This window comes from Manacus vitellinus, unplaced genomic scaffold (genome assembly GCF_001715985.3).
Source record: "Manacus vitellinus isolate BGI_N305 unplaced genomic scaffold, ASM171598v3 scaffold_31_pilon, whole genome shotgun sequence".
Lineage (NCBI taxonomy): Eukaryota > Metazoa > Chordata > Aves > Passeriformes > Pipridae > Manacus > Manacus vitellinus.
The window spans coordinates 2336660-2351756 of record NW_021940379.1 but is presented as its reverse complement, the minus strand read 5'-3'; the positions used below and the strand labels follow the sequence as shown (position 1 = coordinate 2351756).

Genomic DNA, 15097 nt, shown 5'->3' with positions numbered 1-15097 from the left:
ATATTTAATTAAAAATTAAAATCTTAACACCCCAAACCCAATCAGTAGATGCTTTTATATTTGATTTTCTAATGTCTCCTGCAAATGACTAAATTTCGATCTTTCCCAGACCTCTGTGACTCTGAAGCAATTTAATCACATTTAAAGACATTCATCCCTAAATGCACTGAACACATTTTCAGAGCTGATGGAAAAGTGCCCCAAGGAGGAAAGTCACTACAAACCTGTAGAGAACATCAGCCACAGGCAGGGACCCCAGCTCAGTCTGTTTCTGTAACAGATGCACTGTATGAACAAAGGTTTTCAGCGACCCTCTAAAAGGACAAGAGAAACATGAATTAAAGATGTCTATTGAGGCCAGACTGAATCCACACACACAGACAGCACCCACAGAGACTGTAACACCCAGTACCACCAGAGAAGAGCCAAGATATGGCATCGACTTCTTTTCTATTTGTATTTCTTTTTGTAGAACAGTGGAATATCCTGAGCTGGAAGGGATCACAAGGATCATCCAGTCCAACCCCTGGCCCTGCCCAGGACACCCCAACAATCCCACCCTGTCCCTGACAGCGTTGTCCAAACACTCTTGGAGCTCTGGCTGCCTTGGGGATGTGACCATTCCCTGGGGAGCCTGTTCAGTGCCCCACCATCCTCTGGGGGAAGAACCTTTTCCTGAGATCCAACCTGCCCCTGCCCTGACCCAGCTCCAGCCCTTCCCTGGGTCCTGTCCCTGCTCACAGAGCAGAGGCTGAAGTTGCCCGTCCGCTGTCCCTCCTGAAGAAGTTGTGAATTAGGATGAGTTTCCCCTCACAAACCCAAATTTGGAAGCTTTTCCCCTTCTGAAGTGATGCATTTAAATGTATATAAGGACTACAACCCTGAAAACAAAATTAAACCAAAGGAGAAGCTGTTTCTAATCTTGCCTAAAAGCGCTGCTTTAAAATTTGATTGTAGCATTTACAAGCATATGGAGTTCGTAACTAATTAAATTCTTGTTCATTTAATGAATACTTTTTTTTTGGAGAACTTGTGAAATCTGTATGTTAATATAGTACAAAAGACCTTTTTATGTAGAAATAAAGAGATTTAGAAATCTTTAAAAAGATATCTTTTACAATTTCTGTTTTAAAGGCTATCGGGAAGAAGGCATTTTCTGAATGACTATTTCCAGGCATAACAGCCCAGCTGAGTAGGAGAATTTTGGCTGTGCCTTAGGCATGGTCAGTTATGCAGTGATTTCTTCAGAGACACGAGTGATCAGCTGCAGAGATCCTTTCCCAGCACTCTGCTGAATCCAGCCTTGTGCTTCCAGTCACACGTGGTCAGCCTTAGCTCCTAAGCTTTCCTCCTCCCCTGTTTTCCTCAGTGGCATCTTCAGCTCTTGTGCTTTCACTGATAAAACCTCAGCCAGGAGAAAACTGACACCAAACACTTTAAAAAGCACCTCGATTAATTATTTAAAGCAATATAATTACCCTGTGGGTTTATTCTTAGGAATATGAAGAACCCAAGATTGCAACCAGGAACGTCAATAATAGTCTCATTTTTAAGGTTTTTGGCTTCCTCATGGTACCCAACACACGACTTAGATATTTAAAGGAAAAGTGTGAGGCTTTCAGAGGTGAACAAAGCACACCAGGATATTACAACTCTGTAAGCAAGGCAAGACAGATTTGCAAAGAAAATATAAGATCAACCCTCATTTCAAAAGCTCTATTTGAAATTTAGCTCTTCTACAAATTCAGCTGCAACAGAACATCCCATATTTCCCGCAAATTGACATCTGGGAAAGAAAATAAATGAGATTGTGTTTATCAAATCCAATTTATCTGAGCTATGTTTGAGTACGTTGCCTTTTAGATAAGGCAATTGTCAGCACAGAACAATTTGCCACATACCATAGATTTCTCATTGACTTCATTAGAACAAGTACACTAGAAATTAAGTGGTTTTTACTTGAATAAACCTTTTCCTAAAGCAAATTATGACATCTCTGGAGAACTCCAACATCTTAAATCAGAGCTCAACTTCACAGACAAGGCAGCAACCTGAGAAACATTAAAGCAAAGATTTTCAAAAGGCTACTCGTGAATTTAGACCCACATTCATGGGGCTTTGCACAAGTTTTATGTGTTCCTCCTCCTTTCCCCAAGTCCCATCCCCTGAAGTAGGTTTTTATTAAAATCAATCATGGCCCATTTGTCCTCAATCAGCTGATGTTGTGCCAAACCGACGTTGGTTGAACTCTTCAATGGCAACGAATATTTCCCAGACAACACTGAAATCAAACCTGACAGGAATTGTCCCAAAACCTGGCAGCACCACCTTCTCCAGCCAAAGGAAGGTGCACAAAGGGGCAGGACAAAGGGAAAAGGAGACAACTCTCCTCCATGATAAAAACGTTTGGAACCATTCCTAGAACAGCTCACTGCAGTAGAAGCAACAATATCCACAAGAGGCATTTCTAACCCAGATCCTTCTGCCTCTGCACATGCCAAACACACAGAGAAAAGAAGTGCTTGGCAGTTTCACCCTTTCCAAACCAATATTTAAATATTAGAAAGAAAAGGACTGGTGTGACCTGAAAATAAGTATCAACAGTTCAGTCACATCATTTTTGATTCTTCTTTTTAAATGGAGACACTGACTACCAACATCAACCACAGCACTGCCCTGGGCAGTGCTGGAATCACCATTCCTGGAAGTGCAGCATAATTTGCCACATACCAAAGACTCCTCATTGACTTCATTAGAACAAGTACACTAGAAATTAAGTGGTTTTCATTTGAATAAACCTTTTCCTAAATCAAATCATGGCATATCCCAGGAACTCCAACATCTGAAATCAGTTATACTTGACAGATAAGGCAGCAACCTGAGAAACATTAAAGCAAAGATTTTCAAAAGGCTACTCGTGATTTTAGACCCACATTCATGGGGCTTTGCACAAGTTTTGTGTGTTCCTCCTCCTCTCCCCAAGTCCCATCCCCTAAAGCAGGTTTTTATTAAAATCAATCGTGGCCAATTTGTCCTCAATCAGCTGATGTTGTGCCAAACCCATGCAGGGCAGGGAATAATTCAACCTACACTGGCTGAACTGTCCACTGGCAACAAAATACCTACAAATATTTCCCAGACAACACCAAAATCAAATCTGAAAGGAACTGCTCCAAAACCTGGCAGTGCCACCTTCTCCAGCCAAACGAAGGAGCAGGACAAAGGGAAAAGGAGACAACTCTCCTCCATGATGAAAACATTCCCTCTCATTGCTCAGGGCAGTGGGGGAGTCACTAACCCTGGAAGTGTTCAGAAACCACGTGGACGTGGCACTTTGGGACGTGGCAGTGCTGGGTTAATGGTCGGACGTGATGACCTCAAAGACCTCTTCCAGCCTTAAGGATTCCACGATTCTCTGTGCCATTCCTTACCTTGCACAAGCCAAGGCAACTAGGGCAGCAGCAGCATTTTCCTTCTGCTTGTAGGGGATGTGCTGGCCGGAGGGCGACGTGTCCTCCAGCCAGGAGCAGAGCAGGGCCTCGATGCCATTGAGGCAGTCGGTGGGTTCCTTGGTGAGGCTCAAGGGCTGGCAGTCCCGAAGGCAGTTCAGCAGCACCTCAGCAGTGATGTTACACAGGGAAGGGTCTGTTCTACTCTGGGACTGGATGAGGGGGAACACCAGGAGCAGCCCCATGCGGGAGGTGAACGGCGCCTGCTCCGGCTGCTGTAACAGCCCCTGGCGCTTGAGCAGGGCCAGGGCCTCCTCGTCCCCGGAGCTCTCCCGGTCGTGCTGCTCCTCCAGGGCCAGCTGGCGCTGGGCGTTCCAGAGCCCCCGGAGGGCGTTCAGCCGGTATTCCAGCAGCCGGGCATAGGCGTTGCTCTGGTTCCCACACACGGACCGTAAGCGCTCGGCCAGCTCCGAAGGGTTCTTGGTCTCGAACGACAGGATCTGGAAGGGAAAAGCGGGTGTTTATTTTAAAAAGACACATATGGCTGTGTGTGATTTCCAGATCAGCCGCTCTCTGCACACATTTGGGGGGGATTTTAATTTCTGGGTATAAAGAAAGTTACGCTGGATCCAAAGAACATGCAATGGAGTTGTGCCCAACAGGACAAGGAGCAATGGCCACAAACTAAAACACAAGTTCCACCTCAATATGAGGAAGAACCTCTTTCCATGGAGGTAACAGAGCACTGGAACTGCCCAGGGAGAATGTGGATTCTCCAAACCCACCTGGATGAGTTCTCATGTCACCTGCTCCAGGTGCCCCTGCCTGGGCAGGGCGTTGGACTGGGTGACCTCCAGAGGTCCCTTCCCACCCCAACTGTTCTGGGATGCTGAGTCAGCATCCTCACTGAACCTGGGCTTGGACAGGAGGATTTCCAGAGGTCCCTTCGTACCTTAACTATTCTGGGATTCTATGACCCTGTTACTGCTGAGTCAGCATCCTCACTGAACCTGAGCCTGGGGGTTGCTGATGGAGATTTTTAAACTTTCAATCGTGACACTAAAACAACAATAATATAATTGTAGAGAAAAACACACACAAAATTGTGTCTGGGAAAATAAACTCTTGCCTCCTTTGGAGCTTTTTCTTTTGTGATCAAGGCAATTTTGCTAACAACTTCAAAAGTACTGAGGGGCTGGAGGGTCCCAGGGGTTTAGAGCCCTTCTATGAAAACTCATAGGTCAACAATCTTGTGTAATAAGAATGTGTATGTTCTGGTTTTGGAGCTTTTCAAACAAACAAACAAACCAACAAACCAGTTCTCTCCAGAGAACCAGGAGTTCTGTTACACTCTCTCCCCTCCCTTTTTTTTTTCCCCTCCTCAGTTTTATCATATTGCATTTAGCTACACCTTTCTCAAAATATTCCCAGTTGCTGCTTTAGTTTAAAAACCTAAAAGTCTCCTCATCATCATTTCAGACAGAAGAAAGAGCCCTTTTTGGCACTTCTAAATAAAATTGGAGACAAAGCTGGAACAACAGAAAACAAGTAAACCATGACACAGAAACATATTTATGGGTTAGAACCAGCCTGGTACTGGGAAAACTCAGAATTTTAAGTAATTTGCAGACAACTTTTCTCCCTCCAGCAAACAACAACAGTGGAGATCAGCAAAGTCACTTGAGCTGTGGCAACCTCAAGGAAAGGCATGAGCCAAGCATTTTGTGATCCTCTGGATCCAGTGTCCAAAGGGATCCAGTGTCTCTGTGCCACAATGACTCATCTCATCCACCCCCAAACACTCTGGTATTTTCATGCTGTAAAATTGTCTTTCTCCCACTTAATTAATAAATAAATATATTTTTTTCCCAATATATTATATATCTGGGAAGGGGAAAGTGAGAGACAAAGAGCTGCAATGGGTAATGTCACACAAGGTTGTTTGGTTTGTGGTTTTTAATTGCAGGCAGCAGTGACACAGAACATGAAATAAATGTTTATATCTAATTGGAGACTTTTGAACAGCTCATTAAAATGCTCCAGGACAAATCACAGCTGCCATTTCCACACTAAAAGCAATGGAACAGCTTTGCAGGAGGACACTCACCACTAGAGTCATGAAAAGTTCACTTTAAAGGAATTCACATCATAATTACACTTGAATAGATGTTGTATTGAGCTTCTTAAAACTAATGAACCTCTTTTAATTAATTTCTCATAGGGAGTAGGAATATTAATTCCTAACCCACATATTATACATTTAAAATAACCACCTCATGTTCAGTTGTGTGTTCTGCTGTCTCAAAAATAAGCTTAATTGTTTCCTGTTATAGATGGAATCACCTTCTAGAACAGTTTGCTTTTGATTTTCTTGAACTAAACTGGATGGATCTTCAACTAAGTGACAACAAGCTGCAGAAGTCGGGGGGGAAGGGGATGAATGCTTTCATTTTGAGAATAAAATGGGCTCTGACCACATCAATAACCACAAAACTTGTGATTTACATGGTGTTACATGTCTTGCTCCTCAAGTCCCACAGTTTAACAGGAAGGTGGATTTTTTTTTGTCTTTCATTTGGCTCTACATCTCTGAGTCTGTCTTGTACCAATCAAGACAAGTCAGTGTCAAATATGTGCAGATATGCTGATGAAAAGCCTTTTCCTGCTGAAGTTTTATTTTCTCACTGATCTCACATTCACAATTTGCTTTATAAGCACAGTATGGTCTGTCTGGAATTGTTAAGTGTGTTTTGCTTTGGTCTTTCATGAAGGAAATAAGCACTAATTTGGGTAAATGATACAGGAAGTCTATCAGTTCCAACACATTTACAAGACCATTCCAAAATGGGACTTACAGACTTCTGATAACACAGTTTACATCATGGTTTTCATACACAGTTTATGGAACCAGTGGAAAAAAGCTTAATTATTCAACATCATCTGAAGGTCTAAATTGGCATTTGCACTTCCAGAAAATAAGAGAATGTTAGAAGAAAGGTGTGAGGTCATCTGCTACACAGGATAATGCAGAAAATTATCTTAAAGTCTGTTTTCCTCAAAAGACATTTTACTTGAGGTCAGTACTCAGAGCTACCTCCTAAAAGAAGCTTCAAGCCCAGATGTTCCCAGGGAGGCTCTGACAAACACCTTGGGAACTTTTAGGGTCTGGACACACTCCCAAGATCCCACCACACACCAGGGATCCACTCTGGCTCTCCCTGGTGAGCCAAACACAGCCCTTCCTACCCCAGCTCTATGACAGAGCTTCCTTTGGGCCATGCCAGGTATTTAACTGCTTCCCTCTGGGTGCACTAAAGACTTCCCAGAGGAATCCCAGCCCTTGCCAAGGTCTCCTCAGCACTCTGACTACAGTTTGCTGTATCTCCAGGCAAAGCTTGTTATCCTGAAACTATCTGAAGTCAAAACAAGTTAAAGTAAAATGCAAGAAACCCCCCAGTTCACAACTCTGAAATGGGCAACACAACTCCCAACGCTGATAAAAGACACAGGTGAAGGGAGGAAACAGAAAATCCATGCTAAAACAACTGGTATGAAGATTAAATGAGAAAGGTCTTCCCCATCCCCACCCAGCTGATCCACCAGGAATGCCCCGAGGTGTGGGGCCTGTACCCTCAGCACCTCCTGCCCCAGGCTGGCCCCCAAAGAGAGTTTCTTCAGGCTGTAAATGCTGGACTCAGCCAAATCTCCATTTTTAGATCCCAAAGCTAACCCTTCCTCCCCAGATTAGTTTATTCTCCTCCTATCCAGGAGATCTGACCGTTCTCTTTGTTGGAACGAGGGCAGATTCCTTGCCCTGCAGATACAGAGGTCCAGGACTCTCTGATACCTCACTGAACAAACAACTATTCCTCACTCAGCCAGAGGTAAAATCCCCTTTCCTCCTGCCTTCTTGGTGCCTTGGGATTTATACCTGAGCTCTGATTTGGGCCTGACCTCCAGCACCCTTTTGGCAGTGCCTTGATATTTCCCTGCCCAACACTTGGGGAGATCTCAGGGCAGACACAACCCCAGCCCAGCAAAGCACCTGAGCCAGTCACTGACCCATCACTTCACAGCTCCAAACTTTTTTAACTACCAAGGCTTAAACACAGTCCAAGAGGATGAAGAGGATGTAACAAACACACTGCTTGGCCATAAAACAAGTTACTCAAGTATCTAATTAAATATAGCTAAAAACTGTATTTGTAAGAGGTTTAGTTTTAATTTTGGTGCATCTTATCCTTACATATTATTTCCCTGTTTACCCTTTTTAATCGATTGGAATAAATATTTTAATTAGAAAATAATGGGTCCAAAGTTTCATCACTCCAGCTGGTTACTGACATCTTAAACACTGAGAAGCACAAAAGATACCTGGTTTTAGATCCACCAGTGTTGCCCATAACAAAACACAAACCAACAGAGTGCCGGTTTATGCGGTGCTTGATTCAGGGCCCGGGAACCTGAGGACTGGCGTCCCAAGTCAGGATTCCAAAGACCCTCATTTTCAGCTCAACTTTTATACTTCTACACAAACAAGTTTATGTGCAGTTTCCACAGCAAAACAACGTGCAGTTTCCACAGCAAAACAGTTACACTTAGTTACAAACAAGCTCATACTTCATACTGATAACAATTAATAATCATCTACTCTAATCATAAATCTGCTTAAGCTGTCTTACTCCTAGAAACTGTTTAACAGACCCTTACCACATCCAGGGTAACAAATCATTATATACATGCTTGACTAAATCCTTTGATTATTGTTTCCACTTCTTCAGCACATTCTATGCTCACAAACAAGGTTGCTAACTTACTTACTTTGGAGCGTTGCTTCCTAGGCCTACTCTCTTACTAAGCCTTAGCCATTCTACTACTAAATTTAAATTGCTCTGTAACACCAGGGGAGGATGTCACCATTCCTGCTGTATCCAATATTTGTCCTGTTGCATCCTAGTACACAACATTAACCAGGTACTTCTTCCCAGTAAACAATATTTTTCCCAATTTTGCTCCAGAAAGCAGTGGTTGACTCACCATTATCAGGGTAACATGGCTCTCTATTGATAGTAAAAATTATAATTATCACACAAATCTACACGAAGAGTTTTAGCCTGAGGTTTTATGACCCCATTAAGTAAATTTAAATGTGAGCTGCCACTAAAAGGCAGCTTTTTCCTCTGGCTAAAATTCCTGCCCCTTGTCCTCTCCCTGGTGCCAGCATTAGTGCCTGGGGGGTTTGTTTTAATTCTACTACACAGGGAATTCTGAGCAATGAAGCTGCTCACAAAGGTGTTTTTTTCCTAAAGTTACATATTGGAAAGAGAAGCCTTTAAATCTCCCAAAAAGCATTTAATTCCTTTTCTACAGAACTCAGTTGGCTGACCTTCACATAAAGATGAAGATGGTGGTACATTTACCAGGACCAATTACACCCCTAATACCCTCCTGAGCATTAAACAAGTATTATTCCCATCTCCCAAGAGGAACAAACCAGACAGAAAAGCAGACACAACCCCAAAATCATAAAGTATCTTTAACAGCAGCATGAAAAAAATTAACTACATTGCTTCTAACAGCCCATTACAGGTATAAGGTAATTCCCTTGTACAGATATACAAGCAGCACCACTTGTTTACTTGGTCCTTTTGTCTCTAGAAACATCAATAAAACAACGTAAAAAAGCCTGAATTACAAAAAGTATGGATTATTCTATAAGGGAAACAGCACAAGTGACAGTTTTAAAGGTACCCTGAAGATTGAGATCCACAGCCAAACTCCAGCTGCTCCACGAACACCACTGTGCCCACACTCCTTGTCTCACATTCCACGTCGCTGTGCTTGGGAACAGCAATCCCTGCTCATGGCACTTCCTGGGATCCCGAGCCAAACACCACCTTGATCTCTTTATACCATTTTTCTAAACCCTCTACAAGCTTCTTCCTTGCTACACCACGTGTAAAATGCATAAATCCATGGGAACATTTTCGCCCTGATGTTTCAGATACTGAGATTTTATGGGTTCCCAGCAGCTGCTGTGCTTTCCATCCTGTTTTAGTGTTGCAGTTAAAACCTACAAGTTTCAAGGTTGTTCTAATTTTTTCTGCTCCAAGGAATTTTAACCATATCACCTTGTTCAAAGCCTCTGCTGATTCCTGTATGGAGCAGCACAGCTTTTTAACAACTCAGCTAAAAGCAGGAACTATTTTCCCTTGTGAAAGCATTAGAAACCTAATTGCTCAGAAATAAGCATGAAGACACATCTATCTCTCACAATTTTATTCTAAATAATTTTTGCAACTGTATAAATTTCCCAAATAACCTTCATATCTGAGATGAATTACAGAGTACAAGCAAGCTGTAAACACAAAAATGCCATAAAGCAAAGGGTTGTTTCTTTGTTTGTTCATTAAAATATTTCTTTGGCTCTTACTCAAGTAGTAAATGAAAATATCTACAAAAGGTAAAGAAAAATCTTTGTAATTTGAACATCTGAGAGTGCAGATCACTGAATTAATCAGCTGCAACTGGTAACAAGATCCATATTTGGGAAACATATTTGCAAAATCATCCTTCAGAAGTTTTCTAATGTTTCCCTGCAAGGAGAACTAAAGCACGACCTCAAAAACAAAAAGCCAAGAGGCACAGTGGGCCATATTATGGAAGCTGAATAAATTCAAAGCCTTGGAAGAGGACTGTTGGAGTATTTGAAGGGGAAGGGGATGCACAAGGCAGGAGGAGGGTGTTCCAAGCCTGACACATGCCTGGATCAGCAGTTCCCAAGGCAGAGGTCACGACCCCAAGAGGGGTCACCCACTTAGGAAAGACTCAATTGTTGGTGGTGCATTAGGGACTTTCAGCTTGACAGAGGTGAAGCTTGTAGATGGAAGTGAGGTCACAACCAGAAAGGTCTGGGAAGCACTGACCTAGATAATTACAGAGACCTGCTCCCTCCTTCAGCAAACAGGGAAAAGTGACAAAATGTTTTCTCTAGTCTGGGAGGAAAATGGGTGAAAGCTTCAAGTTTAGCAGAACCCTTTGAGTCTAAATCGTTTTATGGAAAACACAAGTCAGTCACAGGACTGGCACTAAAAGAGCTGCCAAAACAGCTCTGGACTTCAGTTCTGCAACTGCTCCATGGAGGGTCTTCCCAGGCTACAATGGGGAGAAGAAGAAAGGTCACAACTTTTTTCTTATTTTTATTTTAGTTTTTACTTTTTTTTTTTTAAACTTACATTTGAGTAAAGATACCCATTTACAGTGCAGAGCAACACCTGCCAGCTTCACACTGACAGAGAGGAGGTTTAGGTGGGATATTGGGAAGAAATTCCTCCCTGTGAGGGTGATGAGGCCCTGGCTGCCCCATCCCTGGAAGTGTTCAAGGCCAGGTTGGACAGGGCTTGGAGCAACCTGGGCTAGTGGAAGGTGTCCCTGCCCATGGCAGGGGGTGGGACTGGATGGCCTTTAAGGTCCCTTCCAGCCCAAACCATCCCATGATTCTGTACTGACTCTGGTGCACTGGCAGATTAAATCTCCCTGGTTGAAGGGACCTCTCCACCTTCAGACAAACTCTCACCCCACTCCCAGGGTTACTGTATCCATGAAAGATGTTTGGCTGGGAAGATTCTGGAAGTCACAGAATCACAAAATTTGCTGAGTTGGAATGGATCACAAGTATCATCCAGTCCAACCCCTGGCCCTGCCCAGGACACCCCAACAATCCCACCCTGTCCCTGACAGCGTTGTCCAAACACTCCTGGAGCTCTGGCAGCCTTGGGGCCGTGACCATTCCCAGGGGAGCCTGTTCAGGGCCCAACCACCCTCTGGGGGAAGAACCTTTTCCTGAGATCCAACCTGACCCTGCCCTGACACAACTTCAGGCCACTCCTGCAGTTTCCATTGTGCCACATTACAGACCAGCTCCTCCTCCACTAAACTGTCCCTCCTGGGTGGGCACTGATCGGCCAAAATGTCATGGCAACATCTCCAGCTCTGTCACAGGAGGTTGTCTCCAAGAAGCAGAAGACTTTGCACTTTAAAAGTCATTTCTCTGCATGAAAGGCTTTAAAACAAGGGTCCAAAGGCTCAAGTAATCACTGACTAATCCAGGTCTCTCTTGACTAGGGGATTTTGGTGGGAAACCCACACCAGGAGCAGCTATTACATCCATGTAATTACAAAATTCTAGCAAATAAAAAGAAGGGCCCCTGTTATTTGTAAATATGCTGAGACAGTCTAAGAAGTTGGCAAATATCATCACATAAAAAATAAAAACAAACCAAAAACCTCCACACTCTTTAAAACTAAACATACTCCTAGAATAAGTTACTTTCAGGTGAATGAGAAGGTTAATTCTCTTGTAACTTACCATTAATATATATATATATGTATATAAATATATAAAATATAAATAAAAGTTGAATGGGAGTCAAAATAACAAAATAATAAGTTTTTCATAAGCCTTTCTTGGCATAAGTCCAGTACTGTAACATTTTTCCCTCTGCTTTTCTTTTTATAAATAGCCAAAACCTTTGAACAGAAGGACAAAGGAAACACATCCAAATACATTGACATTATTCCCCAATAAGCGTTCAAAGGGATATTTAAGCAAAACAGACCAGAATGACACACATCTCCACCCAAAAAACATCCACTGAAGTATTAAAGAGTATACATTTTTAATTAAGCACTTTATGGCAGAAATTCAGGGTTCTGACCACCACTGATGAAGCCCAAGAAGTGAATTAAAGAAGTTTACTAATCAAAGCAGCAGCTGCAGCATCTCCTACCCTTGCCCAAGAGCTCATCCCAAGAGACTTCTATCTGGACCATTTTCAAAGATATTTATTACACTGCAAAGAGGAGTAGAAACAGTGCAAATGAGCTCCTGAGTGGAGCAGTTGATGGCATGGCCACACTTCAATGAGATGTGTGCACATATTGCCACAAAATGGCTCCTCAAAGCCATTCCAGAGCACCAAAGTAGCCCCTCATTAAAACAGCAACATTAAAAAAGGCTGAAAAAAATATGAGCTAAATAATTTATATTTACAACACTTGAAATTTAATTTTTTTTAAAAAAAACCCTTCCCCCTCAATTTCAAACACTGTAAACCAAAATACAATATGTGAGAAATAAGTCACTTGTGATCATCAATTCTACCAGTGGAAGGCAATAAGAGGCTTTAATATTCTGTGACTTAAGAACAAAGATCAAAATAAATCAAAGTCAGTACTTATCAAAATAAGCAGCACAGCAAAAAGTCTGATTTAATTATTTATTTCAAAGTTTTGTGCTGAAAACATTCACAACAGGGGAAAAATATCTCTGGAACAGGAAAAAGCATGTGAAACAGTGGCATTGCTGAAACACTGATTATAAAAGTGTCATAAAGAACAAGCCACAGCAACACCAATTCCGGCCCTATCTCCCCCAAACAACTGGAGTTTCTTAACATTCCTACACCAACAAAACAATTCTCCAGAGCTAAAGTGTTTGTCAAGTGAAGCCACGTGTCAAGTTTCAGGCTGGAACAGACTTCTGGCCTAGCTGGAAGATCTTAAAATGAGGTTTGGGTTGGTTTTCAAAGGATATCCTACTTTATGATGATATAACATGAATAACACAGATTTTAGACTCAGTGCTGCTTCTAGAACTATGTCATAGAGTCAAAATATTTTCCTGAACACAAACTGCACTAAAAGCCAGAGTGGACTCTGATCACAAGGGAGAATCATTCCGTGTTTATACACGCAGAGATAAGTCATCCACCTTAAAAGTACCTCTTTTCCTGTTCATGTGATATTTGCCAACATCCATTTCATGGGAGCAGCTGATTTTCCCATCCCAGCTCCCAGAGTCACCTCACACAGAACCGAAAACGCACATTCAGCAAAAAACCTCTTCCCTTGATAAGGCTGTGGGAAGTTTTCCCCAACACCATAAAACTCCACGTCACCCGACGAACAATGATGTTGTCGGGACTGGCTCGTGGGTTCTGCTCAGCAACACTAAAGCCTCGCTAAAAGGGTTTTTCGGCCTAAAACGCCTGTGACCGAGCAGAGCCCGGAGATAAAGCTCCTGAGAACCGGTCCCTCTCGGCTCACCCCGCTCAGCTCCTCTGACAAAGCCCCTGTGTCATTGGGAGCCAGAGCGCCGGCGAGGAGGGCGGGGTGAAAGAGGAGAAGGGAGGCACAGAGGGAGAAAAAAATGCAGCCTACAAAATAGATGCAACCCATAATCCGTGACATTCAGTCCTTCAGCGTCTCCTCGAAGATAAAACAGCTGCACCGCCTGCCTGCAGCCAAAACCACCGGCACTTCGGGCAAGGGAAAAAGCTGGAAGGAAAATCCGGGCTGCCCTCCCGGCTCTCTAATAAATAACATTGGCAACAGCTGAATAAAACACCCGGGCACCTCAGTACCCTCGGTGCATCTTATTGTAAGGCTCATCAATTACAAACCGCCCGAAAGTGATAGCAAAAAGATACAAAGCCTTCAATGGAAATAAATGGGCCAAAGGCCACGTTGAAATACACGAGTGCGGCTCGGAATTCCAAACCTTATGGATCCAAAACAAGGAGGGAGCCCAGTACTTCACCCACCATTGACATCAGTGCCTCGCCACCCTCCAGCCCAGCTCCACTTTCGTTATTATTTGAAATAAATTAGATTGCCTTAAAACAAGCAGAACGCCTCGACAGCGGCTGGCTCCGTACCCCAGAAGGCTCGTCCTGCATCCGCATCTCCCATCCTCCATCCCGGCCCCCCATCCTCCCCTAGGTCATCTCCCTGCACCCCCACCCCCATCCTCCTGCCTCAGGCCTCGCCACCACCGTCCCCTCTCCCGAGGGCATCCCCCTCCTCCTCACCCCTCACCCTGCCCCGTCCCCCCTCGGCTCGGAGGCCGCCTCACCTCCAGCTCGGTGTCTCCGGGCTCGGCCACCCCAATGATCTCGCTGGGCAGCTCGGCCAGGTCGGTGACCCGGATCAGCCCGTCGTGCAGGAAGATGGTCTCCTCCTTCACCGACAGCCACTGCCCGCCGAGTCGGTGGCCGCGGCCGCCGAAGGCTCCCGCCGGGGAACCCCCATTGGCAGCGGAGGCGGGGGGCTCCGCAGGCTGAGGCGAGGCGGGTCCCGCTACCCGCCCAATGTCGGCGGGCAGGGCGGGGCAGGCGCGTCACCACGGCCTGGCGCGGACCAGCCGGGGCGCGGCGGGCAGCAGCGAGGAGCTCGCTTTGCCACCGCGGCGGCGGCGGTGCGGGGGCCCCGGGAGCCGCCGTGCCCGCCCCGCCAGCCCCGCGTCCCAGCGCCCGCCTCACACCACCGCTGACAGTCGCGACGCCATTGGGGGCTTGGGCGGGCCACGGCGTGCAACGCGCGGGGGAACATACAGCCGGCCCCCTCCCTGACCGGAAACGCACCAACGGGCACCCGCCCCCCGCGCCGGGACACGCCCCCCGCGCCGAGCCCCGCCCACAGGAGGGTCCCGCCCGCCCCCCCCTGCGCCGCGGGACGGGGCCGCAGCGCCTTCACAGGGAGCGGGGAAAAGCGCGTTTACCCCCCCCGCGGGTCGGGGCCCGTCAGCGCCTCACAGGGAGCGGGGGGAGCGGGTCACCCGCGCCGCGGGACGGTCCCGGCAGTGCATC

At 45.1% G+C, this 15097-nt stretch overlaps 1 protein-coding gene across 1 annotated transcript in view; it reads right to left on the bottom strand.

Annotated features, from left to right (window-relative positions):
• HECTD4 (HECT domain E3 ubiquitin protein ligase 4) overlaps positions 1-14473 on the bottom strand; it is a 71457-nt gene extending 56984 nt beyond the window's left edge. The window contains exons 1-3 of the mRNA XM_018076353.3: positions 14365-14473; positions 3432-3949; positions 225-314 (exon numbers count right to left, since the gene is read on the bottom strand). Of these exons, the coding sequence (XP_017931842.1) occupies positions 225-314; positions 3432-3694 (353 nt within the window). The 5' untranslated portion in view covers positions 3695-3949; positions 14365-14473. The remainder of the gene's footprint in view (positions 1-224; positions 315-3431; positions 3950-14364) is intronic.
• Between the last annotated feature and the right edge of the window lie 624 nt (positions 14474-15097).